The sequence below is a fragment of the Canis aureus genome, chromosome 9 (genome assembly GCF_053574225.1).
Source record: "Canis aureus isolate CA01 chromosome 9, VMU_Caureus_v.1.0, whole genome shotgun sequence".
Taxonomy (NCBI): Eukaryota; Metazoa; Chordata; class Mammalia; order Carnivora; family Canidae; genus Canis; species Canis aureus.
Window position 1 is genome coordinate 51593922 of NC_135619.1, and position 12072 is coordinate 51605993.

At 42.8% G+C, this 12072-nt stretch overlaps 1 protein-coding gene across 1 annotated transcript in view; it reads right to left on the reverse strand.

Annotated features, from left to right (window-relative positions):
* Positions 1 to 7414, reverse strand: part of TMED10 (transmembrane p24 trafficking protein 10) — a 35851-nt gene extending 28437 nt beyond the window's left edge. Inside the window, exon 1 of the mRNA XM_077910006.1 lies at positions 7132 to 7414. Coding sequence (XP_077766132.1) covers positions 7132 to 7356 — 225 coding nt within the window. The 5' untranslated portion in view covers positions 7357 to 7414. The remainder of the gene's footprint in view (positions 1 to 7131) is intronic.
* Positions 7415 to 12072: the final 4658 nt, after the last annotated feature.

Sequence of the window (12072 nt, forward strand, 5' to 3'; positions counted from 1 at the left end):
GAAGTCATCATAAAGACATGGCATAGCAATTTCCATTTCTAAGCAGCCCTCTTCTCTAGGTCAGTTCAAAAGAGAAGGCTGCAGATAGCTGTTCACTAAGAGAGATATAAATGAAATAGCATACTGCTTAACTTTTACAGAGAAAGAAACACAAGATCAGAAATCTTGTATATAGGGGATCCCTGGGTGGCTCAGCGGTTTAGCGTCTGCCTTTGGCCCAGGGCACGATCCTGGAGTCCCGGGATGGAGTCCCACATCAGGCTCCGGCAAGGAGCCTGCTTCTCCCTCCTCCTGTGTCTCTGCCTCTCTCTCTCTGTCTATCATAAATAAATAAATAAATCTTAAAAAAAAAATCTTGTATATAATAGAAAAAGAAACTACCCTTTAATACTATTAAATGTAAAACTACCTATTTATTGTACTGTTTCTAACCCATTGGACAAAAGTCACACCAAATGTCAATTTGAAAAAGACAGATTTTCCCCAACAGAAGAAGATCAGCCCTCACTACAGATGCCAGTAATAAACTGAAATAACTGTTCTAAATAAAAGAATCTCAAAACTATAGCATATATGTGTATGCACATACACACAATCCTTCCATAACTTTCAATGGGAAAAAAAAAAAAAAAGTTTAAAGCCAATGGTTTCCCAGCTGCCAAGATATTCCTTGGTAAATTTTAGGCTTGAATTGTGATAGGCCTAGGACTCAATGCTGAACTCTTCAAATGATTTGTTTGGCCTTCTATAAGCCAGTTGGGAAGACTGGCACCAAATATCCAATGAAAAATAATTGCATTTAATAAAATGAACTGTTAATTAGTATTAGCCCTCTTGAAAAATTACAATGAAAAAGTCACTGATAAGATTATTTGGAAGAGGCTGAAAAATCATAAATCATTTCAATTATTACCATTAAGCTTTCTTTCCTTTTGGGTGATGATTAGGACAATTGCTCACAACTGCTTTTCTCTCTCTACAATCTATTTCTAAAGGATAAATTGCCCTTAGGCAACAACTCATCTCATCCCCTAAACCTAATTCATCCTCTAATTTCCAAAATTAACAAGCATTCTAAATAATAAATGGTACTGGAGCTTATTAAAATATCATGATATAATCTAGTCTTAATTAAAATGTGGTTTTCAATTAAAAAATCAACAGTTGAAATTCTAAATCCCTACAACAGGCTTTTTATTATGCACCTGAAGCAATGAAAAAATTTCCATAGTCACTAAAATGATGAGTCAATACTTTCTGCTTCAATTTCATGTTGCAAAGTCTTTAAATCTGATACTACTTAGCCTGAGTTAGCCTCATTTTGTGAAAAGAACAGGGAAGGGTGGTATGGGATAAATTCCCTAGAAATCTCAACACAAAACACTTAATATAGTTCTGAAGCTGAAATCTTAGCAATAGAGTTCATCGTTTCAATCCATTCCTCTATTCAGAGAGGGCTTCCCTGACCAAATACTCTTTACCCTTCAGTCACTCTCTACCCACTACTGTTTGACTTTTGTTTTGTTTTGTTTTGTTGTTGTTGACTTTTCTTTATAGTACTTACCACTACCTGCAATTGTGTGCATTTTTTGAACTTGTCTTTGTTCCCCAGTGTAGCTTAAGGACCTTGTCTGCTATTTATCCCCATTTCCCTACCTAGGTCTGGCATATACTAAATATTAAAATATTTATTGCATAAATAGGAGAATCAACAAAATCCTCAGAACTCTTCTCATTATAATATACTTTATCAGGTCACTGCAATGACAAAAGACAGAGGAGTGAAACTAGCAATTCAATTTTCATTTAGTAGAGAAGAAAACAAGAGTACTAATATATTTGACCCATCCCCAGAATAATAAAGAACCACCTCAATTAGTCCTTCCAACAAATAATTCTATGAGATCTATCATCCCCATCTTATAGATCAGGGACCCAAGGACAAGAGTTAAGTAATTCCCTCAAGAGCATACACCCTTTAAGTGGCGAAGCCGCTGAGATTTGAACTCAAATTTGTCTGACTCCAGATCCAGGTTCCTCCCAAAACACTTCTATTTAATAAGAACTGCTATTTAATGAGGTTAATATATTTAACTCAGTTACAACAATGTGTACACAGTACATTAACCTTACGACACAATGATGAATGAGATCTTAATGACTGCACAAAGTAAGTACCATACTATATCAAAAGTGCCATGTCAAATACGTTACAATGGAAACACACGGGTTTACAGGTAAACACCAGTCCAGATTAAGAGAACACTATATTCAAGGAACTGCATGGGGTTCAGTATGGTGAGAGTCAGGAGTGAGAGTAAAGTGAAGAGGAAGAAAGAGTAGGAAAAAATGAGAGATAAGGCTAGGACACTGCCAATTCATTTGTTCATTAACTCTTTATGTTGAAGTCTACTATGTACTATGTGCCAGGCACCGTATTAGAGACACAAATTTCAATGGTGAGACATAGTCTCTGTTCAACTACATTTACAAAAATCCTTATAAGAGAGAATGCCTTATTCAGAGTGACAATGAAACATCAAGTCCAGCTGGCTAGATTTTGCACGTCAGAAAGCCTCCAGCCCCCCCCCCCCCTTTAACCTCAATCCAAATGCTGCTTGAACCAAAGGTGGACAGATGACCAAAGAGAAGACAATCAATAGGCTATAAGAAAACTAGAATGTGACCTGGCATATAAAAAGAGCTAAACCAATCAGATTCTCTTACTAAAGAGGTGTACTTCAGAAGTAAAAATGACATACAAAGAGAATCCTCAAGCAGTCTGGGACACAAGTGATCAAAAGTTAAGAGAAAGTGATGAGATGCTACAAAAAAGGTTGCAAATTATGATAAGGGACTGGACTGAGCCCACAAGTATTCTGTGGCCTGTATATTACATTTTTTTAAGATTTATTTATTCATGAGAAAGAGAGAGAAGCAGAGACACAGGCAGAGGAACAAGCAGGCTCCCTGTGGGGAGCCTGATGCAGGACTCGATCCCAGGACCCCGGGATCACGACCTGAGCCAAAGGCAGACGTTCAACCACTGAGGTACCCAGTATATTAATTTTGTTTTAAATGACACCTAGCTATGGTCTTTAAAATACTATTCCCCAGAAAATGGACCAGAACTCCTTGAAGGAATAGTTGCTTCCAGGTCAAGGGTTGGACATACAAAAGATGAGCCCAGGATACCTTGTTCCACAAAACAGGAAGCTATCAAATCCTAATGGGATTGTGCCAAAAGGGTACAGGAGTCAAAGAGACATGTGAGTATAAAGAAATAACACAACTGATACAATGACTCTAAAAATGGAAATAACAAAAAAATGCTTTCAGTGTAATACTTAAAATAAAAACCTGGGGCACCTGGGTGGCTTAGTCAGTTAAGTGATCGACTCTTGAGATCAAGCCCTGTGTAAACCTCTGCCCTCAGTGGGTAATGTTTCTCTCCCTCTCCCTATCCCCTAGCTCATTCTCTAAATATAAATAAATAAATCTTTTTAAAAAGATTTTATTTATTTATTTGAGAGAGAGTGCACGCTTGCATGCACACACACAGAGGGGAAAGGGAGAAGAAGGCTCCTCACTAAGTAAGAAGCCCAATGCAGGACTCGATTCCAGGATGCTGGGATCATGACCTGAGCCTGAGGCAGACACTTCACCTACTGAGCCACTCAGGTGTCACTAAATAAATCTTTTAAAAAACAGAACAAAACCTTCTTTGGACTACACTGGAAATGACAAGGGCAACAATCTCTTACTCTGAAAATTGTCAAAAGAAAGACTGAATTTGGGCAGCCCGGGTGGCTCAGCGGTTTGGTGCCACCTTCAGCCCAATAGGGTCCCACGTCGGGCTCCCTGCATGGAACCTGCTTCTCCCTCTCCGTCTCTCAAGAATAAATAAATAAAATCTTAAAAAAAAAAAAAAAAAAAAGACTGAATTTTATGTTCATCCTATAAATTTTAGGGTAATCCAATGGTCTTAAAAACTGATGAGGGCAGCCTGGGTGGCTCAGCGGTTTGGCACCACCTTCAGCCCAGGGCCTGATCCTGGAGACCCAGGATGGAGTCCCACGTCGGGCTCCCTGCATGGAGCCTGCTTCTCCCTCTGCCTGTGTCTCTGCCTCTCTCTGTGTGTCCCTCATGAATAAATAAATTTAAAAAGAAAAATTTGATGGGGTCCTGGGTGGCTCAATTGGTTAAGTGGCTGTCTTCCGCTCAGGTCATGATCCCAGGTTGAGCCCCATATCAAGCTTCCTGCTCCGCAGTCTGCTTCTCCCTTTCCCACTGCCCCTCCCCCCATTGTTCGTGAGCATGCGTTCTCTCACACTCTCTCTCTTCCCTCATATTAGTAAATGAGATCTTTAAAAAACATTTTTTTTTAATTTGATGAATTCTTTAAGAATTCTAGCTAACGGGTACCTGAGTGGCTCAGTTAGTTAAGCATCTGCCTTCAGCTGAGGTCATGGTCTCTAGGTCCTAGGATCAAGCCCCACCTCAGGCACTCTGCTCAGCCTGAATATGAATTGAGTATACTAGTGGCATTATTGTTAGTTTTGCAAAGTGTGATTATAGACACTTAACGCTGTGATTACACTCATATGTTTAAAGAGATTCATGCCGAAGCAGGCAAGATTGAAATAGTATAATATTCGGGATTTACTTTAAAACAATTTAGCATAGGGACACCTGGGTGGCTCAGTGGGTTGAGTGTCTGTCTGCCTTTGGCTTAAGGCGTGATCCCAGAGTCTTGGGATCGAGTCCCACATCGGGCTTCCTGCATGGAGCCTGCTTCTCCCTCTGCCTATGTCTCTGCCTCTTTCTCTCTGTCTCATGAACGAATGGAATCTTTAAAAAATAGTAATAATAAAACAATTTAGCCTAACATGTGAAGGGGGAGCCAGTTTCAATGAAAAAAGTATGGCAACATCTTGATAATTTCTGAATCTGGGTACTGTATTTACAGTGGACTGACTGTACACTTCTCTACTAAACTGCCAACAAACCAGGGGCACCTGGCTGGCTCGGTCAGTAGAGCATGTGACTCTTGATCTTAGAGTTCTAAGTTCAAGCCCCATGTGGGCAACAAAACTTACTTAAGAAAACACTGTGAACAAACCAATGCCAAAGCCAATTTGAATTAGTGATATTTAAAAATCAGTAGCTTTCACATCAAAATCTAGATTTCTAACTTCATATGAAAAATTAAATGTGGCAACAAGGCCTACATCAAGAGATGAGTACTGGCTACTCCAAATTAACAGTTTCTACTACTCCCAGTTATCCCCCATTAACCATCACTGCTGCTGTTTTTAATCCTATCTGGCCCAATTCATTCATTTACGTTGCCTCCTGGGCATTGGGATTAGGACCCCAAGTCGTTCAACTAAGCTGGCTAGAAGCATGAGAACAGAGCGGACCTAGGGAGCGCAACCGAGGGATAGTAAAATGCTAATAAGTAGATGTACAGACTCCTGCTATTGAGGTCTCTCCAACAGCCCTGGAGACAGATGTAATTCTCACGAGGCCCTAAAGCTACACTATGTTTCCTGTGTAAGTACTTAGTAGAAGCAAGGCCATATGCCTGATATTCTGGAAAATATGAACATGAAAATTACTCTTGCCCTCGGGATACTAATAGTCTGGTAAGATATAAGGACAAACAGCTACAATGTAAGATGAAAATACGTGCGTTTAAGGTACTGTTCAGGGTGGCTCATATAAAATGCAAAGTGGGGAGCGACAAAGTATATAAAGCTTCAGAAGCAGATCATAAAGAGTCCTACAGAGCATGTTGGGAAATTTAAACTTTATCAGATGAGCAACAGTGAGCCACTGAAGGGCTTCAAAATATAAATACAAATCAGAGGGGGCAACACTGGAAGTGAGAGCAGTCTCCCTCCTTGCTGAAATTCTCTTATTCTATGCACTACATCCCTTGAGGTGCTAGCAGCATGACCCCCAAAACGTTGCGTCTAAGCCTCTAAAATTACACAATCATAGCTTTCTTGGTTAGCCAGAAGCTTGGTACCTGAAGGAAATAATAAAAGAAAGGGTCACTGAACAACACCCCTAAAAACAGTTTATATCTCCCAGATAAAGTCTAAATAAATTGCATCTGTTACTACTTCTGGGTTTCAATATCTTAAACATAAATTATAGTCTTATCTACCTGAAGCTCTATTAAAAAGTAAAAATATTTTTTTTTCCTATTTTGTCTAAGACCCATTTTTGTTAAAAAAACAAAAACAAAAACAAGAGCTAACTGCGAATAAATAAAGCACAATCAAATCTTGACTGAGATCGTGTTACAGCAACGTTTCAAAGATCTGGCTGGTCATCCTAAGGGGAAAATAGGGCCAAATTGGCATTATAGTAGTAGCTGTCACCACGCAAGAGGGTCGCTGAAATTTACATAAAAATAGGCCAGCTTCAGACTCTGGGGTACCATAAAAGAAAGTCATTACAAGGTGAGATCACCATTTTGCGATCGACTTTTATCATTCACAGGAACGACGATAATCAGGGAGAATATAAAATTGCAGTGCTTTTCTTTCACCTTAATTAACTCCCGCACTAAGGATTCCAGCTCTGACATCAATTTATTCTACACCCCTCTGAGCCTCCGTTTGCTCACGTGCAACACGAAGCCAACAGTACCTACTTCACAGAGTAGGAACCAAATGGTATCAAGTGGCACATGACCTGACGCACAGCCAAGGCTCGACACAGCAGGTCTTATTATTCACAATGAGCTTCAGCCGCACCACGGTTTTCCTACAGTCACCAGTTTGTCTCAAGATGCCAATCCCCACCTACACGCAACACCCAAGGACTTCTTGGGGAGACAAGCCACAGTTCAAGATACCGAAGGCCGAACCCCGTAGCGGGCGCCGACCCCGCGGCCGCGCGGTCCTGGCGAGGGTTCCCGGCCCCGCCCCGCCCACGCCAAGCGGCGGGGGCGAGGGGCGGTCTCCACAGCGCGCCCTCAGCGCTGCCAGGAGGCCCGGCCGCCCTCCAGGCCTCCGCCCGCCCGCCCGCTCCCCTCCCCTCCCCTCCCCTCCCCATCCTCAGCCTCCCCTCGTCGGCGCCTACGGGCTTCCCGGCCCGCGCCGCCCACTGCCGCACCTTGAGGTGGGTGCGCAGGCCGCCAGCGCCCCCAGACTGGTCGGTGATCTCGTACGCGCCCGTCACCAGCAGGTCCTTGTGGATCTCCTCTCGGAGGCACTTGCGGGAGTTAACGGGCAGATGGAAGGAGATGGCAAGCACCGAGGCGGGGCCGAACAGCAATAAAAGCAGCAGCGCTGACGGACAAGGGCCACGCGGAGCTTGTGGGCCAGACAAGCCAGACATGGTGCCGGAGACTGTTCACCTCCTCGGGCCTCGACCGCGCCGGAACCGGGAGGGCCCACGTGACTCACCTCTGACCTAATGCCGTGGGCGCCATTTTGGAGACTGGCAAATGGTGGCGGGGAAGGATAGATGGTAACTCTTTTGAAAGGGAAGAAAGGATACGATACCACGTAGTGGCCACAAGTTAAAGTGCTTAAATAAGACTTTCTAGAAGTTAACCGCAGACGCTTTATTTTTGTCAAGCTTAGCGATTGCTCACCCGGCCGTAGCAAGTATGGGCAGCCCCGGAAGTAATTCTCCTTTAACTTCCGGAAGTAGTACCGGAGAGTTTTTAAGGTCGGTGATACCATAGCAACGAAGCCCCAATAGGAAACAGCCACAAGGCCCTTCTTTGGGCCCACCCACCAGCGGCTCTGGCGCTCCAGGCGAGGCAGAGGTGCAGTCCCAGCGCCTTGCAGCCTCAGTGACAACTGGGACATCGAGCACTTAAGAAGGAAACTTTGAGAGATTGAGGGGAGAGATTCCAATTGGCTAGTAGGAGAGCAGTGCCAGTATCTCAGATTAGGTGTACGGGTCACCTGGTGAATGTGGGCTAGGCGGCGTCCAGTTAGTTCATGCACCTGAGCAGTTTTGGGCTGGAGGGATGGCTCTCTGAATGTGCATCTTGTTTGGTAAACCTTAGGTGCCTACTATGTTAGGTAATATTCAAACTAAATTTGGGTTCTGTATTTCTTTTAAGATTTTATTTTTAAATAATCTCTGAGTCCAGGGTGGCGCTGGAACCCACAACTCTGAGGTCAGGGGTTACATGCTCCACCCACTGAGCCAGGCAGGTGCCCCTGTATTTTGTATTTAAATTGAATAAAACACAATGATTTAGTTCAGTCTGAGAGATGGAGCTAATGCAGTTGACCAAATAAGCGCTGTCAATTATTTGTGTGTTTTAAATGCATAAACACCTTAGGGATCAAATAGGCTAGTCTGTAGTAAGTAAATTTACACCATAATCATTCATGTGTTCCTTTAACAAATATTCATTGAGTACCTACTATGTGCTGGACATTATACTATCCATGAATACCAACATGTATTGATTTAACAAATCACTATCGCTACCAAATATTCAGGGCTGAAGAAAATGTGAAAATGAAAAAGGAATAGCCTATGTTTAGAATCATCTACTTTGATTAGCGTTCATTGAGCATTTACAGAAATACCCAGAAGATGGACTATTTGCTTTTAGCAATTTAAATGATTGTTCAGTATTTAATCACTCCTTTCAGTCCACCTGAAACTGGAACTGAAGTCCCACAAGCAAAATAAAAACAAACATAAAGGAGCTGTAAAGCATTTTAAAATTTGGCAAATGTCATATAATAATTATTTTATGAGGTGTCCATTTAGAAACATTTAGTTTGATTATTTTATCCCTGATCTAAGATAAGATTGCTAATCTACTACTCAGTACTCAGTATATCCTGATAATTTGCATTGGCCTTTTCCCTGCCTGTGCTGACCATTAACCAAAGATTTGCAACCCATAAAATCCTGGGTCTGTGTTTATGTGTGTGTGTGTGTGTGTGTGTGTGTGTGTGTGTGTGTTTTAATTCTATCTTACATTTATATAATAACTTACATGTTTTTAAATATCTTCACATAATTACCTCACTTGACATTTTCAAACACCATAGGCTGGGCAAGTCTGTTCATTTTATAGATCAGGGAAACTGAAGTCCTGAGAGGCCAAAGAGCTTTTATACCCCAAATCCCATTGTATAAATGTGACACAGTCTGGGCGCCTGGGTGGCTCAGTTGATTAAGCATCTGACTTCAGCTCAGGTCTTGATGGGATGGAGCCCAGAGTTTGGCTCCATGCTCAGCAGGGGGTCTGCTTGTCCCTCTCCTGCTGTGCCTACCCCTGCTTGTGCTGGCTCTGGCTCTGGCTCAAATAAATAAATCTTTAAAAAAAAAAAAAAAGACAAAGTCAGTCTTGAGAGCCTGTGCCTTCTTCAGGAAGGTGCTATTATTATTTTACAGATAAAGAAACTGAGACTTCGAGAAACTGATTTACTGTCCTAAGTCTCAGCCCATGTGTGCTTTCTTGTCCTATATTCTCATTTATCCTGCCTCCACCTATTTCCTGTTCCCATTCTCTCCTTCATATTTTTCCCATATTTTTAGCACTCACCACTGTTGTTTCTTCTTCTTCTTCTTCTTCTTCTTCTTTTTCTATTAGACACACACAGAGAGAGAAACAGGCAGAGGGAGAAGCAGGCTCCATGCAGGGAGCCCGACATGGGACTCGATCCTGGGTCTCCAGGATCAGGCCCTGGGCTGAAGGCGGCGCTAAACCGCTAAGCCACTGAGGCTGCCCTCACCACTATTTTATACAGGATACCTTTTACTTATTTATTAACCTGTGTCCCTAGTTAGGATATCTTTTTTGTGACAGGCAGAGATTTTGTCTATTTTGTTCACTGCTTTATCTTCTGAATCTAAAATAGGGCCTGGCCTATAATAAATTATGGCTCAGTAAATGCAAGATTGATTCCTTAGCTCCTAGCCCAAGGACTAATGGCAAATTCTTTCCATGATTCCTTAGCTGTTTTCACACTAATTTATTTAATCCATACTGTATCTAGAGTGTAGGTGTGATTTCAGTTTTACCAAGAAAATGGATATCTTTTTATTAATTAAAAAATGTGTTATTATCTCCATATAAAAACATAGAAGGGCACCTGAGTGGCTCAGTGGTTGAGCGTCTGCCTTTGGCTCAGGTCATGATCCTGGGGTCCTGGGATCAAATCCCACATCAGGCCCCCTGCAGGAAGCCTACTTCTCCCTCTGCCTATGTTTCTGCCTCTCTCTCTCTCTGGGTGTCTCTCATGAATAAATAAATAAAATCTTAAAAAAAAAAAAGCATAGAAAAAAAAAATCCAAAACTGTTCTCCCCTCTGTACTGTGGACTTAGAGGGTGGAGAAGATACTCCTGGGGAGCCCAGACTTCAACTTCTACATCTATGTTAAAGAAGTGTTATTTTACATCTGTTGTGGGGAGTAGAGATCAAATGGAAAGTGTCCCACAACCAGAAAAAATTTTTTCTTCTTAGCCTCACGGCCTCTGCCATCCCATCAGCCTGAAACTTCCCCAGCCAGACTCAGGTTCCCAAGAATCCTGAGGCTCCCCAGGCCTCTGGAGGTGAACAGATGTCACTAGGACACACTTTTTTTTTTTTTAATTTTTATTTATTTATAATAGTCACAGAGAGAGAGAGAGAGAGGCAGAGACACAGGCAGAGGGAGAAGCAGGCTCCATGCACCGGGAGCCTGACGTGGGATTCAATCCCAGGTCTCCAGGATCGCGCCCTGGGCCAAAGGTAGGCGCCAAACCGCTGCGCTACCCAGGGATCCCCAGAAGCTCTTATTAATCTGCATTTGGGGGTGCCTGGTAGCTCAGTTAGTTAAGTGTCTGCCTTCAGCTCAGGTCATAAGGATTGAGGGCCTGGGATTGAGCCTTGAGCCCTCCAAGCCCTCCACAGTCTCTGCAGTCTCACAGTCTCCGGCTCCCTGCTCAATGGGGAGTCTGCTTCTCCCTCTCCCTCTTCCTGCTGCTCCCCCTGCTTGTGCTCTCTGTTTCTCTGTCAAATAAATAATTTTTTTTTAAATCTGCATTTCTAATAAACTTGCTGGGCCATTCTGTGACCAGTGCTTCCGCCTTCTGCCTTCTCCAGGCCTCCTTAACTGGCCTAATCCCCCAGTGTGGCTTAGGGCTCCTCGCTCCAATGCAGAAGCAGTCAAGAATTCCTAACTCGATGTCTCTGCCCATTCGTGTGTACAGTCCCACTCACAGTGTGTATTTAAACAGCTAAAACAAGATGGGTTCTGTGAAGATACAAAAGACTCTTTTGGAGAGCAATTTGGCAATATTTGTCATGTGTCATGCTCTTTGACCCAGAGAGTGATTCCAAGGATTACTATGGGTCCTCTAATTTCTACTGTCCCCCTGGACCTGTTCCTAGAACCTTTGTGCTGCACTTGGGGGTGATCTCATCCAGTCCCATGACTTTAAATGCATCCATAGGCCGATAATTCCCAAATGTGGATTGCCAGCCCTGACCTCTCCTCTCAACTCCAGAATCTATATCAGGCTCCCTACTTGACATCTCCAAATTGGATGACTAATATGCAACTCACTTAACTCTTAATTTCCCCTCTCCCCCCACTCCCAAATCTGCTTCTTCCCCATCTCAGTAAATGGCACCACCTTCTACTTCTTCACTGAGGCCATCCTTGTTTCCTCTTTCTCTTACCCCCTCCCCACACTGAGCATCAGCATGTCCTACCCATTCTGTGTCCTAAATATATGACAATCAGTTTCTACTTCTCTCTAAGTCAAGGTTTGGCAAACTACTGCCCAGCTAGACAGGTCAATCCAGCATGCAAATTCCTGTTCTTGGACCACCCAAAACCTAAAATGTTTACTATGTGATCCCTTACAGAGTTTGCTTCTCTCACCTAGGCAAGAAAACAGCCTCTCTACTGTTGTCTCTACTTCTATTCTTGCCCCCACTGTGCTCCTTAATACATTTTTAATGATTTTTCAAAAAAAAAAAAAAAGTAGATCAGATCAATCAGAATAAAGCCCATATACCTTATCACAGCCCAAAAGGCCACTGTGGTCTGGCTCCTGCCTACCTTTCTAATCTCATTTTGTCC